General features: G+C 38.8%; 1 protein-coding gene across 4 annotated transcripts in view; it reads left to right on the top strand.

The window, feature by feature from the left end:
• Positions 1–14,912, top strand: part of mindy2 (MINDY lysine 48 deubiquitinase 2) — a 58,655-nt gene extending 43,743 nt beyond the window's left edge. The window contains exons 8-10 of one of the 4 annotated variants that reach the window (XR_006309490.2): positions 618–661; positions 1,591–1,764; positions 8,737–8,872. Coding sequence is in view for 2 of the 4 variants with exons in the window: in XM_043677446.2 (XP_043533381.1) it covers positions 1,591–1,764; positions 8,710–8,886; positions 10,983–11,093 (462 nt within the window). In the remaining 2 variants the exon portion in view is untranslated. Of the gene's footprint in view, positions 1–617; positions 662–1,590; positions 1,765–8,709; positions 8,887–10,982 lie in introns of those variants that run through there. The other 3 variants (XR_006309489.2, XM_043677448.2, XM_043677446.2) reach the window with 3 other exon arrangements.
• Positions 14,913–16,909: the final 1,997 nt, after the last annotated feature.

Here is a 16,909-nt window from a genome sequence, read left to right as displayed (position 1 = left end):
TTACTGGGATGTTGCTGGATATGGAAGGTTTGAGTTTGAGTTAGAAAGAGAGGCTGGGAGTTCTTTGGAGTAAAGGAGGTTGAAAACTGACCTGGTAGGAGTTGATAAAAGAATGAGAGTTATGGGTAGAGTTAATGGTTGTTGCCTTTTCCCTGGAATGTGGGATTTCAAGACTGGGGTTTTTAAGGTGAGAGGAGAGAAGTTTAAACAAGACATCAGACAAATTTGTTACACAGTGGTTCGTCTGTGGAATTGATGTCCTGAGGAAGTGGTGGATGTAAGTAGAATTAGTGTTTAAAAGGCATTTTGATAAGTACATAAATAGAAAAGATTTGCAAGGATATGGGACAGAGCACGAAGGTGACACTGGTTTAATTTGGGATTATGTTCAGCATGGTCTGTTTGGACTGAAGGGTCTATTTTGATGCTGTATGACTTTGACCTGGTACATCTCCACTCCTACTAAGAAATGTTGCTCTTGTTTCTCTTCAAACTCAAATCTTCAGACTACTACACAAAAGGAGCAAACGGTGTTGAGGAGATTAGTGTGTGTGTGTGTGTGTATAAATACTCTCTCATTGACAAGATTATTAACATTACCTGTTCCCTTCATGCAGAATATTTTTTAAAGGAATGGAAATGAAAAGTCTACTGAAAACAGGTGAAAAGTTAACTCATTTGAAAACTGCAAATAATATGGATTTATTTTTAAATACTCCTCCTCTATGCCTGAGAGCTGACCTGAGAACTAGCTTTTAGTTGTCCAAACATATGGCCACAGAACTTCAGCAATGAGTCACTTTGTTTTATTTTGAGTTCGAGAATAATCATTGACTACTTAGCACACATGATTTATTTTTATTCATTCATGGGATGTGGGTGTCATTGGCTAGGCTAACATTTATTGCCGAACCCTATGTCCCCTGGAAAAACTGCTGATAAGTTGTTATCTTGAAATGAAGTCCATGTGGTGTAGGTACACCCATAATGCTGTTAAGGAGATTCATGATTTGACCTAATGGCACTGAAGGAATGGCAGTATAATTCCGAGTAAGGATGGTACTGTCTTTGGGGAGATCTTGCATTGGAACGCCAACTGCATCTGCTGCCCTTGTTCTTCTGGCTGGTCGAGATTGAGAGTTTGGAAAATAGGGTCAAATGCCTGTACTGTACTGTGTTCTGCTCCAACCTTGAAAGAATGCTTGGTGCACCAGTGCATTCTCTTGTAACCCAGCCTCATTGTAAACTTTAGAATTCTCTGAATTTTGTGGATCTCATCTACAAAATGCCTGGGGTTGTTAGGATTCTACTGATCCAATTGACTATAGTGAAGAGAGGTACTATATGGGCTGGATTAATTTTCCCGGATGAAACGATGGTGTTGACGAACTGCGTTGTACAATTTCACATACTCAAACTTTATAAAGAAGGTGAAATTAATCTTATTAATTAATCTTATTAATTAACGGCTATTATTAATCAATGCCGTTAATTTGCTCAACAAAAATTTCACCTTTTTTATCAATTTGTTCAGAAAGAAATCTGACTGAAATGAAGTTGAATTCATGTTTCATCTTTTTAATGTATTAGGGCCAGCTGTATCTACTGGTGACAGACCAGGGCTTTCTGACAGAAGAGAAGGTGGTCTGGGAGAGTTTACACAATGTGGACGGAGATGGCAATTTCTGTGACTCTGAATTTCACCTGAGACCTCCATCTGACCCAGAAACTGTGTACAAAGGACAGCAGGATCAAATAGATCAGGTAAACTAAAGAACAGCAATGTCTATTACTAGCTAATTTGACTACGCATGGTTAATGATGCAGCATTTTGACCTTCGTACTTAACATTGAGGAAAAGCAAAGGAAATGGTCACGAAGTCGAAGGAAAATCTCTCTCACTGGGGAGCCGAAGATGTGTTTGATAAAAATTGTCTTGAAATGAAACAAAGGTAGCAGGATAACAGGGATGAGGCAAAGGTTCCAAACTACCAGAGTATTCTAGCTGACTGGCCAGTGGTGCAGTTGAAGTAAAGGTGAAACTTATTGGAAAAGGCATGTACAAGATTTGAAGCTGAAGGAGATAACTGAACATAGTGTTTTACTGGTATTACTGAAACTTTAGCTTCTATCGTAGAGGTGTACAGCACAAAAACAGACCCTTCAGTCCAAATCGTTCATATCGACCAGATATCCTAAAGTAATTTGGTCCCATTTGCCAACACTTGGCCCAAACCCCTCTAAACCCTTCCTATTCATATACGCATCCAGATATCTTTTAAATGTTGTAATTGTACCAACCTCCACAACTTCCTTTGGCAGCTCATTCCATACACGCACCACCCTCTGTGTGTTCCTTTTTAAATATTTCCCTTCTCACCTTTAACTTATGCCCTCTAGTTTTGGGCTTGCCCACCCCAGGGTACCGTATCCATGCTGCTCGTAATTTCATAAACCTCTATAAGGTCACCCCGCAGCCTCCAACGCTCCAGGGCAAACAACTCCAGCCTACTTGGCCTCTCCCTATAGCTCAAACCTTCCAACTCTGGCAACATCCTTGTAAATCTTTTTTGAACTCTTTAATGTTTCACAACATCCTTCCAATAAGAGGGAGACCAGAATTGCACACAACATTTCAAGAGTGGTCTCACCACTACCCTGTACAGCCTCAGCATGACCTTCCAACTCCTATACTCAATGCTCTGACCAATAAAGAAAAGCATACCAAATGCCACCTTCACTATTCTACCCACCTTCAACTCCACTTTCAATGAACTATGAATCTGCACTCCAAGATCTTTTTGTTCAGCAACACTCCCCAAGACCTTACCATTAAATGTATTAGTGATTTGCATTAGTCACTGGGGACTCCATAGTTAGGAAGACAGATCGGAGGTTCTGTGGGAACAAGAGAGTCTCACAGTTGGTGTGCTGCCTCCTAGGTGCCAGGGTTCGTGATGTCTCTGATAGTGTTTTCGGGATCCTTTCGGGGGAGGGGGGAATAGCCTCAAGTCGTGGTCCACGTAGGCACCAATAACATAGGTAGGAAAAGGGGTTTGGATTTAAGGCAGAAATTCAGGGAGCTAGGGCAGGAGCTTACTGCTAGAACAAACAGAGATGTTATCTCTGGATTGTTGCCCGTTACACTTGCTAGTGAGGAGAAGAATAGGGAGACAGGGAAGTTGAACGCGTGGCTATAGGGGTGGTGCAGGAGGGAGGGTTTTGGATTCCTGTATAATTGGGGCCCTTTCTGAAGTAGGTGGGACCTCTACAAACAGGATGGTCATCTCCTGAACCAGAGAGGTACCAATATCCTGGAGGTGAAATTTGATCATGCTCTTCGGGTGGGTTTAAACTAATTTAGCGGGGGGTGGGAACCTAAATTATTGTCCGAGTATAGAGGAGGTTGAGAGTAGGGAGATCTGAAATAAGGTTTCAGGGTCGCAAGAGGGCACAGCAAGCAAAAGTATTAGTGATTTGCATTAGTCACTGGTTTGAGGTATGTTTATTTCAACGCCAGAACATCCGGAATAAGGTGGGTGAACTTGTAGCATGGGTTGGTACCTGGAATTTTGATGCTGTGGCCATTTCAGAGACATGGGTAGAGCAGGGACAGGAATGGTTGTTGCAGGGTCTGGGATTTAGATGTTTCACTAAGAATAAGATTGTAAAAGCGTTAGGGGTGTGGCATTTGGCAGTCAAGGACAGTGTTATGGCTGCAAAAAGGACATTTGAGGACTCGTTTACTGAGGTAGTATGGGCTGAGATTGGAAACTGGAAAGGAGAGGTCACCCTGTTGGGAATTTTCTATAGGCCTCCAAATAGTTCCAGAGATGTAGAGGAAAGCATAACAAAGATGATTCTCGATAGGAGCGGAAGTGACAGGGTAATTGTTATGGGGGATTTCAACTTTCCAAATATTGACTGGGAATACTATAGCTCAAGTACTTTAGACGGGTCAGTTTTTGTCCAATGTGTGCAGGAGGGTTTCCTGACATAGTATGTAGACAGGCCAACAAGGGACGAGGCCACATTAGATTTAATGCTGGGTAATGGACCTGGCCAGATGTTAGATTTGGAGGTCGGTGAGCAATTGGTGATAGTGACCACAATTCAGTTATGTTTACTTTAGCGATGGAAGGGGATAGGCATACACTGGAGGGCAAGAGCTACAGCTGGGGGAAAGGTAATTATGATATGATTAGACAAGATTTAGGATGTATAGGATGGGCAGGGAAACTGCGGGGATGGGCACAATAGAAATGTGGAGCTTATTCAAGGAACAGCTATTATGTGTCCTTGATAAGTATGTAACTGTCAGCCAAGGAGGAAGTTGTCGAGCGCAGGAGCTGTGGTTTACTAAGGAAGTTGAATCTCTTGTCAAGAGGAAGAAGAAGGCTCACGTTAGAATGAGATGTGAAGACTCAGTTCGGGTGCTTGAGAGTTAGAGTTACCAGGAAAGACTTAAAGAGAGAGCTAAGCTGAGCGAGGAGGAGACATGAGAAGTCGTTGAGGGAAACCCTCAAGCTTTCTATAAGGGATAAAAGAATGACAAGTAAGATTAAAGCCAATCAAGGACAGTAGTGAGAAGTTGTGCATGGATTCAGAGAAGATAGGAGAGGTGCTAAATGAATATTTTTCATCAGTATTCACATTGGAAAAAGACAATGTTGTCGAGGAAAATAGTGAGATGGGATTGAGGTTCACAAGGAGGTGGTGTTAACAATTCTGGAAAGTGTGAAAATAGACAAATACCCTGGGCCAAGTGAGATTTGTCCTAGGATTCTCTGGGAGGAGGAGATTGCAGAGCCTTTGGCTTTGATCTTTATGTTGTCATTATCTACAGGAATTGTACCAGAAGATTGGAGGATAGCAAATGTTCCCCTCTTGTTCAAGAAGGGGAGTAGAGACAACCCTGGTAATTATAGACCAGTGAGCCTTCCTTCGGTTGTGCGAAAAGTGTTGGAAAAGTTAAAAGAGATCGGATTTGTAATCATCTCAAAAGGAATAAGTTGATTCGGGATGGTCAATACGGATTTTTGAAGAGTAGGTCATGCCTCCCAAACCTTAATTAATTATTTGAGAAGGTGACCAAACAGGTAGATGAGGGTAAAGCCATTAATGTATATGGATTTCAGTAATATTCAGTAATTTGATAAGGTTCCCCCTGGTAGGCTACTGCACAAAATACGAAGGCATGGGATTGAGGGTGATTTAGCAGTTTGGATCAGAAATTGGCGAGCTGAAAGAAGACAGAGGGTGGTGGTTGATGGGAAATGTTCATCCTGGAGTTCAGTTGTTAGTGGTGTACCGCAATGACCTCTTTTGGGTCCACTGCTGTTTGTCATTTTTGTAAACAACTTGGATGAGGGCATAGAATGATGGGTTAGTAAATTTGTGGATGACACTAAGGTCAGTGGAGTTGTGGATAGTGCCAAAGGATGTTATAGGTTACAGAGGGACATAGATAAGCTGCAGAGCTGGGCTGACAGGTGGCAAATGGAGTTTAATGCAGAAAAGTGTGAGGTGATTCACTTTGGAAGGAGAAGCAGGAATGCAGAGCACTGGGAGAATAGTCAGATTCCTGGCAGTGTAGATGAGCAGAGAGATCTCTGTGTCCATGTACATAGATCCCTCAAAGTTGCTGCCCAGGTTGATAGGGTTGTTAAGAAGGCATACGTTGTGTTAGCTTTCTTTATTAGAGGGATTGAGTTTTGGAACCACGAGGTCATGCAGATATACAAAACTCCTGGTGCAGCCGTACTTGGAGTATTGCGTGCAGTTCTGGTCACCACATTATAGGAAGGATTGGAAGCTTTGGAAACGGTCCACAGGACATTTACTAGGATGTTGCCTGGTATGGATGGAAGATGATGTGCGGGTTAGGTGAATTGGCCATGCTAAATTGTCCATAGTGTTAGGGGAATTAGTCAGAGGGAAATTGGTCTGGGTGGGTTACTCTTTGGAGGGTCGGTGTGGACTGGTTGGGCCGAGGGGCCGGTTTCCACACTCGGGAATCTAATCTAATCTTGTGAGGCAAGGCTGACTGACTTGAGGCTGTTTTTGTTAGAGAGAGAAGAAGGTTGAGAGGTGACTTAACGGAGACATATAAGATAATCAGAGGGTTAGTTTGGGTGGACAGTGAGAGCCTTTTTCCTAGGATGGTGATGGCTAGCACGAGGGGGCATAGCTTTAAATTGAGGGGTGCTGGATATAGGTCAGATGTCAGAGGTAATTTTTAACTTAGAGTGTAGTAGGAGCATGGAATGCACTGCCTGCAACAATAGTGACCCACCAACTTTACGGATAGGCATATTGACGAGAATGGAATTGGTTAGGTAAGTTAGATGGGCTTCAGATTGGTTCCACAGGTCAGTGCAACACCAAGGGCCGAAGTGCCTGTACTGCCCTATAATGTTCTCGTCCTCCCCTGACTTGCCTTTCCAAAATGCAGGACCTCACATTATCTAAATTAAATTCTGTCAATTGGCTCATCTGATCAAGATCCTGTTATACTAACCTTGTGAACAAGTCTACCACGAGGAACCTTGTCAAACATGTTACTGAGGTCCATATAGATCATGTCCACCGCTTTGCCCTCATCAATCCTCTTCATTACTTCAGAAAACTAAATCAAGTTTGTGCACATGGAAAATCACATCTCACTATCAGTTGACTATCCCTAATCAATCTTTGCCTTTCCAAATGCATGTAAATTCTGTCCTTCAGGATTTCCTCCAACAACTTGCCCAACACCGACATCAGGCTCCCCAGTCTATAGTTTCTGCACCATTACATTTCTGACATCACTTATCCTGCAGCTTAGTGATGAGCGCACTGAGATTTGTGTTTGTTGCGAAATTATTTTTGACTTGTTAATGTACAAATAGTTGGGATTGTGTTTCCTGTCCTTGGAAATATTCCAGTCTTATTTTATACAGAGCCTTTCATGAATTTAGTATCCTACAATCCTATCAGTAAAATGTGTACATGTGCCGTTTTTATAATAGAATTGAGAATGCTATTTGGCAATATCCAGAAAATAAAACTTGCTTTAAAAGCAGCTGGAGTGAAAGATGCCAAATTGAGTACCATGTGTAGAATTTTCCACCACATAGAGTAATTGAGATGGTGAGTAATGGAGGCAAGTTGTGTGCATGGGAGAAAGAGATAAAAGGATTTATTGGTAAATTTCAGCAAGAAAAATCTAAGGAAGCTGGTGAGGAATCTAAACATCAATCACTTTGGTGAAATTGTGTTCCTGTGCTCTTGAGTTAAAAGGTTTTCGTTGAACTGCTTGTAGACCTGAAACCTAGCGTGGTAATAGCATTGCTCTGATCAATTGTGCAGCATTGAGGTGGTACACCGCCACCATAAGAGTTGATCATAAAGAGGTCTTGATATAATAAAAACAGAAATCAGTACAGCTCTAACGCAACTTGAGTACATTTAACTAAATGTCCTCAGGCACATTATTCATGTGCCGTTGGATACTCTACATTGTGGTGCTATTTTGATGGACTACCATTCAACTTTGTGGCTTAGAGCTGTCACCACAAATGCACAAACAACTTCTGTCATAATTCTACAGCTTGAATCCTGATTTTTAGTTGTACCACAGAGATAGCTGATAAACTGAGAGAGAAAAAAATGTTAGGTAGGGTGAGGAGGAACATATTTGGAAATGATTTGGTTGTGCTCAGATGTACCACAGGAACAGAGAGTGTAGGAGGAGGAAGCTCATGCTTTGAAATTGTTAAGCTTGAATCCTGAAGTTTGCTAAGTGCTGAGGCAGAAGTTCCATTTTCAACTATTCACATTTCTTGTTAGCATTTCTCTCTCTTGGCTTATCAGCTATCTCTGTTTGCCTATCCTTTCTCTCTCTCTCTCTGGGCTCTGTCTGTATGCACTCTATTCACTCTTCTCTCCACCAACCCCATCACCAGTATAAATGTCACCCTTTGCCAGCTATCTTTGTTTCTGAAGAAAGGTCACTGGACTTGAAACATTAACACCGTTTAAAGATGCTGCAAGACCAGTTGTTCCTCTGGTGTTCTGTCTTTATTTTGATATTTATTATGTTGTACTCAAATTGATTAAATAATAAAGTTAACAGCTTTAATGTAAGATTCCCAGTCAAATTTTCAATTTAAAAACTGCATTAATGCAAGGAGGTCCAAGGAAATGTTCTAGAAGAGTACTTGCAGCAACCCACTGTACCCATCGTAGGGATACTGATGTGATTTGATTTTGTGCATGTGTGTGGTGCTCCATCTTAGTGAAATTGCCCACCATGCCTTGGAGGAATTAATTTGACAACTGGTACCTTCAGTTTTTGCATTTAATGATTACTGAAATTCCAGCCTGATCATGCTGTGGTTTTATAAGTAGTAACCATCTGAATATTTCAGCACATCCAGAACCATTGTGCCCATTCAGCTAACTGATCAAAGCTTAAACAAGTATAAGATCTGTGTTAATGAGAAAACTGTACAAATGAAAGCATTCTCAAATTCTTGTGCTATTGTATTTTAACATTAACAGGTGACTTTGAAATCATGTAAAATATCCAATGTACAAAAATTCTTCCAAGTTTTGAAAATTTTATGTCAAGTTTTATCTTCTCACTCGAACTGTACATGCATTTCAAGGGTAATGACTGATCCCTCATCTAGGGATTTCCTGATTGGACGTTATTTCTTCTCTCAGGACTATCTGATGGCCTTGTCCTTACAGCAGGAGCAGCAAAGCCAGGACTTATCCTGGGAGCAGATTCCTGAAGGAATTAGTGATCTGGAACTAGCAAAAAAACTGCAGGAAGAAGAAGACAGACGAGCATCCCAGTTCTATCATGAACAGGAACAGGCAGCTGCAGCTCAAAGCCAGGTAATGAAATGTTACCAAATGGAAAGCAGTTTGACATTGAACGCTTTGAACAACTTTGAGCAATTCTGGTCACTTAAGGAAGGATATTGTTGCTCTTGTATGATTGCATAGGTAAGCAGCAAACTTGACTCCATAAAATGTCCCAACATTTTGCGAAGGATTAAGGAAATCAGGTTTATTTCTTCAAAAAGACGTTTTGTTTGAATTTTGAAGATTCTGAAGTTAGTTAGATATTGGTGCGGACAATTATTCATGGAGGTGAAGAGTTTTAAAAAAAAAAACAGACCAAAATTTAAAATATGTGAATGTATAAGGAGGAACGTTGATGAAATTGTCAGCTCAAAATTGTGTGTCTCTGAACAAATTATTGGAAAAAAATCTTGATTCACATTCTCAGGATCAAAAGACTTGAGGATAAAAACAGGGCAGGTCAGCAAGCTTGCAGCATGAATTAGTAATAACTTTTTTGCCTCTTCTATCAAGTCCTTAAGTAATCCATCATGATTCTGCATTGGCTGAGTGGAGGATTACACAAGGTATTTCAAGGTTGTTTACTTTAGCTATTTGTAAACAAACCACTTGGTGATATACAACAAAACTTGACTTTTGATTTTGCATCTGTTCAAAATCTGTGTTTGTATAACCATTAGTGTTGAGAGTAGGGGTTGTGCTGAATTCTTCAGTGTACTAATGTGTACCACGGTGAATATCATCAACTTCTGAGAAAATTGCTTTTTAATTTTTAAACTTTTTCAGTGTTGCAGACTGATGACTTGTTTTGATATTTCACAGGATTATAACTTAATTAAAATGCGTATTTCTTCTCAGAAATGTCAGACTCTGTGTAATTTCATTAAAACAGATTGAAAAAGATCTCTGAATCATACCAATGCCACTTCTACAGGGGGTAACCTGCTTACCTACTCTGAATTCAACTCTCTCACAACCTTCTGATGGAAGTTTCTGCATCACCTTTCCTCGTAAAGTTAACCAAATGACTTCAAACTATCTAACCATCTCCACATCTCTCCATTTGATCCTGCCCAGTCAATACTATGGATCATTGTGCTTAACAGAACAATTAGATGATTTATTTTATGCTTCACTCTAGTTTAATAACCTTTGGTCCTATTTCCAACTAGCTTTTAATCTAACTTGTTTTTTGACGGAATTAATCAAACGATTAATGGGAGGGCTAAATATTCTTCTAATCTTTTGTCTTAATGCAAAGGAAAAGGTAAATTAAGTGAAAGATAATCTTGCAGCCTTTTACACATGCAGAGCTTTGACCAAAATATAGAAGTTACGGAGCACAGAGGAAGTGAACTACATCACCTGAAAGTATTGTGGAATACACAGCCAAGTGCTGAAGAGCCACATAATCAAGCATAATTTTGCAGAACATGTTTTACAATAAATAAATTGCAATTGATTCACAATGTGCATTATTCTAAGTAAGTATGGGAAATCCTCAAAATGAAAGTTCTAACTGACCTATTACACGAATATTAGCTTTCTTTCTTTTATCCCTCCCAATCTTCTGCGCGAACACTTATTGTGCTAGAGATGCCTTAGATACTTGTTCCAAGCACCTCTGTGCACACTCCCCAGACATATTCTGAAAGGTGTCTCACTGTGGGATCCCTGTGTAGCTCATCCATTTTAATTGGCTCATATCATGTAATGGCTCCCGTTGAAGGAATATCGTTATTTTAAGAATTATTTTTAACTTCTTTTCTCTTGGAAAGTCATTTTGATCACTGGGTTCTCCATAATTATCATGCACAACACCGTTATCTGTCAAATAGCAACATTCTTTCAATGAAACAAAATCAATGTTGGACAAACTCCGATCTGGTAGCATCTGTGGCGGTAGAAACAGTTAACATCTTCAGAATGCTTTCATGGGCTGGAAGATCTGTTTTCCAAGAAGTGCAAAACGTATGGTGTAGAAGTTTGAAAGCTCAGCTACAGTAGCAGTTAAACCCTGCTTTTGTAGATTCAGGTGCAGTGTTGTCCTAAAATTACTGTTCCTTTTCATCATTTATTTGTTGTGATTTCAAACTTATGCTGTACATGTTCCTCTAAAATTCCAGGAAGGTCAACAATCACAGGCAGCAACTGCTGGCAAACAACCTGCGGGCACTGAACGGAAACAGCGTAAGGAAACAAAGGAAAAAGAAAAGGACAAATGCATTCTCTTGTGATGGAGGTTGGAGTTTACCAGGAACTAAGTGCATAACCCTTTAAAGATGATATGCCGCCTGTGCCTGATCCCGAATTGTTCACACTTTGAGAAGCGAAGGGATGACTTCTTTACTACAGTCGGCCAAACTTTGTTCAATGTTGCACAATGCACTATATTCACAATGGAGTTTCTATGGCATTGATTGATGCAGTTACATTTCATTTGACATAAATCATTGTTCAAAACATACAAGAAGCACCTTTATGTGTTAACAGTGAAATCACAATGCTTGTTTTCAATATCACTAAATTAATTAATGCAATCAGCTAATAAGCTATCTTGGCTAATACTGCCTCAATTTTATTACAGGACAATGGCAGTTTCACGGTATGTTTAGTTTTAATGCTCACAATAAGTGACAATAGCTAGATTTTTATTTTAGCTTTCATTAAGTGCTACTAGAACTGATCAGCCCAGTGAATTACAGAAAACAAATAAAAATGGTCTTTCATGCAATGGCTTGTTTAAGAAATGCTGACACAAATTTTGATAGGATACACATGGAGAAGTTGAACAATATTTTGTCCAATTGACAGCTATTTTTCCATGAGCTGGTTTTATTTTGAGCCATATTAATCTGAAGGAATACAAAAAGACAGGTTAACATTTAATAGTGGTATCTCTTGCTTCAAGTTTTCTTTAACTGAATGAATGTGCTTTATGTTTTGAAGGAATTTAAATTTTTTTCAAAAAAATCACGTGTGGAAATGTGTGAAAGCAGTGATAAGGAATGTAAGGTATCAGCAAGTTAGCAAACAAAATAATGAGTGAATATACTCTGTATTTTCACTAAGATAGTGTTTTAACTTGACAATAAAATTGTAAGCTTATTAATGAGGTGTGGAATGCCCAAAACATGGTTGAAACCTTGTGTTCCGCGCAATGTTTTTCGACCAGCACAATACATGAACAGCAACATTCTTTCCAATAACAGATTAATGCCTTCAAAATTATTTGGTCAAATATTAGTCAAGCCCATAGGCAGTAGCTAAGTTAGGTTTCTAAATGGGACCAATATCCAAATGGTGAAATTATAACATGATGATAGAAACATAACTTTATTCCTTGCGGTCTGTATGATACATTTAATATGATGGTAAGACGTTGTGCATGTATTGTTCGTTGGGACATGGTTAATGGAACATGCAAACAAACACTAAATTGTTGATGGTGAAGTTTGAAGGAATACTGTCTGAAAGTTCATTTTTATACTGTTGAGGTTGGCTTAGATTATGATCATCCTTCTAATAATGTAGCTGTTTTTGTGGATTTTAATACATGGACCAGTTTATTTATTTGAATACCTCTAAAAGGGCACCCTCAGTTAAGAGTGCTTGAAGCAGTTTTACATAAAGAGGAGACATGTTGCAACCCTTTGGCAACTGAGGGGGGGAAAACATAAAAACATTAGACCTGTTTACTTAGACGTAAATATTTATTCATTATGAAATCATTTTAAATTATTTCGAGGTGGGCAACCCAAGCATTTTTTAAAATGGTTTTTGAAGGAATCGTGTTGCACTTAGAAATTTCCTTGCATTAGGAAGTTCTTTACCTAGAATAGGTATAGTGAACAAGATTGTTTGAGGGAATTGCTTTGATTGAGGGAATTGCTTTGAATTGCCTGGCTGTGTTGTGGATTAGCTGACATCTGTAATGCATGATAATTTTATAGGTCCTGCAGTAACTGTTCACCCATTCTATTGTAAACTTGTATTTGCCTCATTAAAATATATTGATATTAAAAGTACCAGAAAATCAAATATGTATAGATCTAATTATTTGCAGTCCTAGACTAGCATTTCCACGCTAGGTATTGATGTAAATTTTTCAAGAACAGATATTAAATACCTAAACCAGACTGGTACTGAAAGTGCTGTACAACTGCCCACCAATAATAACCTCTTCAGAGTCCATTGAAAAATTGGGTAACTGTTCAAAATTTAGCATCTGTAACAGAATTGCAGTGGAGACTGAGGTGAGAGTCTTGTGTAGCAAGTGCAACTCTGCTTACGGGTATATGCAGTACCTTAAATAATAATCCAATATGTGCAATTGATTTTTTAATATTTTTAATTCTCTGCATAAAGACAGCTAAGAACTATGCTAAATGTCACCTCCTGGACCAAATGTACTTTAAATATCATTTTGTTCTGTGTTTGCTCATTTATAGGGAATGGTTACAATTAAGCAATTCTGCAAAGCAAACTTTGTGAATCTTATTCAGAATACTGGGTCTGAATGCTCTGCTGAAATTTGGTACAAGAAAGCTCAAAATTGACCAAACCTTTTCATTTCTGAGGAAGCTAGATGTTGCCATTTCAAGTAATACATAAAAACAAGACATTTTAACCATGTCAATCTCTCACAGCACCTATGGGTCGAGGGTTATGTCATTTTTCTATCACAATAATGCACATTAAAGTTAGCAACATCGTGTGTGTATTTGACTATCAATAGTAATGGAAAAGCCAAGTATAGAACAGTGTTAGTTTCAGTAGCTTTTGTACTTTTCAGTTCATTTCAGGGTCTTTGAGACTTATCTTTTATCAAAATACTTGTAAATTTTTTTTAAATACACATTGTGAAAGATATGTTTCAAGTCTGCTCTATGTAATTTCTTGTAAGTTTCTTCTGGATTACAGCTACCATAATAACTTGTTTTTTGTATGCTTGTATTCTTGCAAGTCCTGCACTTTTAGGAGTGATTTTCCTTTTGGTAGTTTTTGATTACTAAACATTAAATTCCATTTGTTTTGTGACCAAACATCTATGTAGCATACTGCCATAAGGTGTTATATACTTGTTGGTGTGGATTATGTGAGTTTTGACAATCTCCTGTCTTTCTTTGAGTGGCACAAAAAAACCTTAATTGGCACTTGGCACATTAAGAAGTAATTGCAAAGAGAAACTTTCTATGGAACGGAGACTTTCTTGTTCATATTTTTGGTGTTAACTGAAGGTTGAGAATATAGCTAATTCTTATTGTCTGCATCTTGTTACCCCATCCAGTTTGGAAAAATTCGAAGACAGCAGTACATGGTGCCATCATAATTCTCAAGTTCCACTTTAGTGGGTAAATCTACAATGTTACATTTTATGCTTTGTATGTACTTTGTTTATTTGCAATATACTAAGTTATCTTCTGAACATCCTGGAGGAGCAATTGAGGAGTATTTTGGTAATGGAATTTCTAGGTTTTTGAAATCTTAAAATAGGAAGCACATCATGTTTGCAAACAGGAAAAATAACAATGAAAGTGTTTAACACATTAATACTGACATGGAACAAATGAGATAACATAGTAATTTGGGTGTCAAAGTTCAAAATCACTGCCCACATTATAATTGTAGAGTTATTTATGTTTACACCTTAAAACTGACAAATAAATCTATTAGCCCATATCTCATTACAGAGCTTTTTACTGTGTTTGGCATAGATTGAGCACGAAATGCTAAGCAGTGAGTGGTATCCGAATAGTCTCTTGTAAATTTGTGCAAGAAATTTTAGGAAATGGTATACTGTGACCAAATCAGCTTTTCCAGCTGAACTGTACACCCATTAGTGCCTAGAAAACCATCAAAAAAAGTAAAATGTGGCTTTATTTGCAGTTTTACAAGTGAAACATTACTGGAATCATGTTACATTGGAGCATTCAACTTTGGTCAAATGTCTTTAATTTATTTCGTACCAGTTAGTGCAAAGACTTCTGTTGTTGCAGAAGGCTGTTAAAATTGGTAAAACATTAAACTAAAATAAAACACATTTCTTGCAATGATATTTGTGTTTGGAATTATTTTAATATAACTACCTTTTTTTTGAACAAGTGCAGCTATTTATGACTTTAATGTATTAAGTATTTTGAAGTGTTTCAAATAAGCATGAGATAGAATTAATATGGAGCCAGAGTTGTGTATTTAATGGCTTAATACTTTGAGGCTCATGAGTATGAGGCTGTTACTAAGGAGTTTTTAAAAAAGCTGAAATCAGTTTTCTGGTTTCATGTCCTATGGTGGTTTTTAAAAAATATATATGCACTTTGGCCTAAAGAATTCTTTATCTTCCAATTCTGTCCTTTACATTGAATTGGCAGCACATCATTCTGAAGCTGGGACAATAAACATGCTTGTCAATTTTCCGATCATTATTTTCCTCAATTCCAGATTATATAATGTTCTGCTACTCTGACTGTCTCCTCCAAAATTTCCTTAAAACACTTCTAGGAATTAATCCTCATGTTAAAGACAGGAAACAGTCACAGGTTTCAGCCATAAAACACTTTTCCTCCTTGCTACACCTTTCATAGAAAGTCAGCAAAATTGGAAGTTATAAAAATGCCAATCTTTAAGAATCTGTGTTCAAAATATTTGTTCTGCTTTTTAAGAGGAATGGAGCAAATGGAATGGTTAGTTTCTATGTACATTTTTCTGCCTAGGGAATGGGATCAATGAGCACTGCTGGAGAGTTCTGCACTTTGCATCTCTCTTGCAACATTGCTGGCAAGACCTGAATTTGGCCATTGCTCCGTAACAATGAATGGACTGGTTTGCTCGGCCAAGTCAGTGTGCAGTTTAGAGTCAACCACGATATTGTGGATCGAGAGTGGCATGTAGAGACACCCCAAAAAGGATAGCAGATTTACTTCTCTCAAGGTCATCAGTAAACCAATTGTTTCGGAATGCCAGTTTGCTCGCTGAGCTGGAAGGTTCATTTTCAGACATTTCATCACCATATCAGATAACGTCATCAGTGAGCCTTCGGTGAAGCACTGGTGGTATGGCCTGCTTTTTATGTGTTTAGGGTTCCTTGGGTGGGTGATGTCATTTCCTGTTCATTTACTCAGGGTGTTAAATGGGATCTAAGTCAGTGTTTTCCTGTGGACGCAGGTTTGAAGTTCCCCATTGGCTATTCATTCTGCTGTGACATCTAGGAATGGCAGCTTATTGTTGTTTTCCTCCTCTTTAGTGAATTTTATGCCAGAAAGGGTATTATTGATGGTCTTCTCTAATTAGTTTTGTTTCGTGATGACAAAGGTGTCATCCACGTAGGTGGTTGGTAGTGCTGTTTGTTTGAGTTTCTGCATTACTGCCTCTGATAAGAACCCTGATATGGGCGATCCCATGGGTGTTCCGTTAGTTTTGTTGTTGAAGGTGAAGTGGATGGTAAGGCATAGATCCACTAGCTTGACAATATTGTCCTTGCTGATGAAGTTGGTGGTGTTTGGTGTATGTGTCTTTGGTTCTTCTAATAGTGTAGTCAGTGTTTCCTTGGCCAGGTTGATGTTGATGGATGTGAATAGGAATGCTATGGCAGGGGAGATCATTATTTCATCCGCTTCTACCTTGGTGTCTTTGGTCTTCAAGAGTTCTTGGGTGGAGTGTTCGAGTGGTGTGAGTATTTTAAGTGTTTTATTCTTTGGTGTAGCAGCTTGGTTAATCTGTAAGTTGGTGTTCCAGGTAGCAAGACTGTATGGTCTGAGGAGAGCTCCTGGTTTGTGAATATTGGGTAACCTAGAGAAGCGTGGTGTTGGATCAGTTAAGTTTCACTTTTGGGAAGTCGCTCTTATTTGATTCTCAAGATTTCTGAAGTTTTTTGATGAGGCTTGTGATTTGATTCTCTAGTTATGGGGTTGGGTTTGTCGCCACTTTTGCTACCTGCAAGCAATGTTCACTTTCTGATTGTTGTCTCTTATTTAAAATGACTTTCGAGCATCTTTTGTCCGCAGGTAGGATGACGTTTTTAGTCCTAGTACTTTCCTTTCTTGTATATTTCCTT

This window comes from Chiloscyllium plagiosum, unplaced genomic scaffold (assembly GCF_037043375.1).
Source record: "Chiloscyllium plagiosum isolate Xiang-an unplaced genomic scaffold, Cpla_swu_hap1 HiC_scaffold_39, whole genome shotgun sequence".
In the NCBI taxonomy this organism is placed as follows: domain Eukaryota; kingdom Metazoa; phylum Chordata; class Chondrichthyes; order Orectolobiformes; family Hemiscylliidae; genus Chiloscyllium; species Chiloscyllium plagiosum.
The sequence above is the reverse complement of the archived record's forward strand: the minus strand, read 5'-3'. Positions and strand labels throughout refer to the sequence as shown.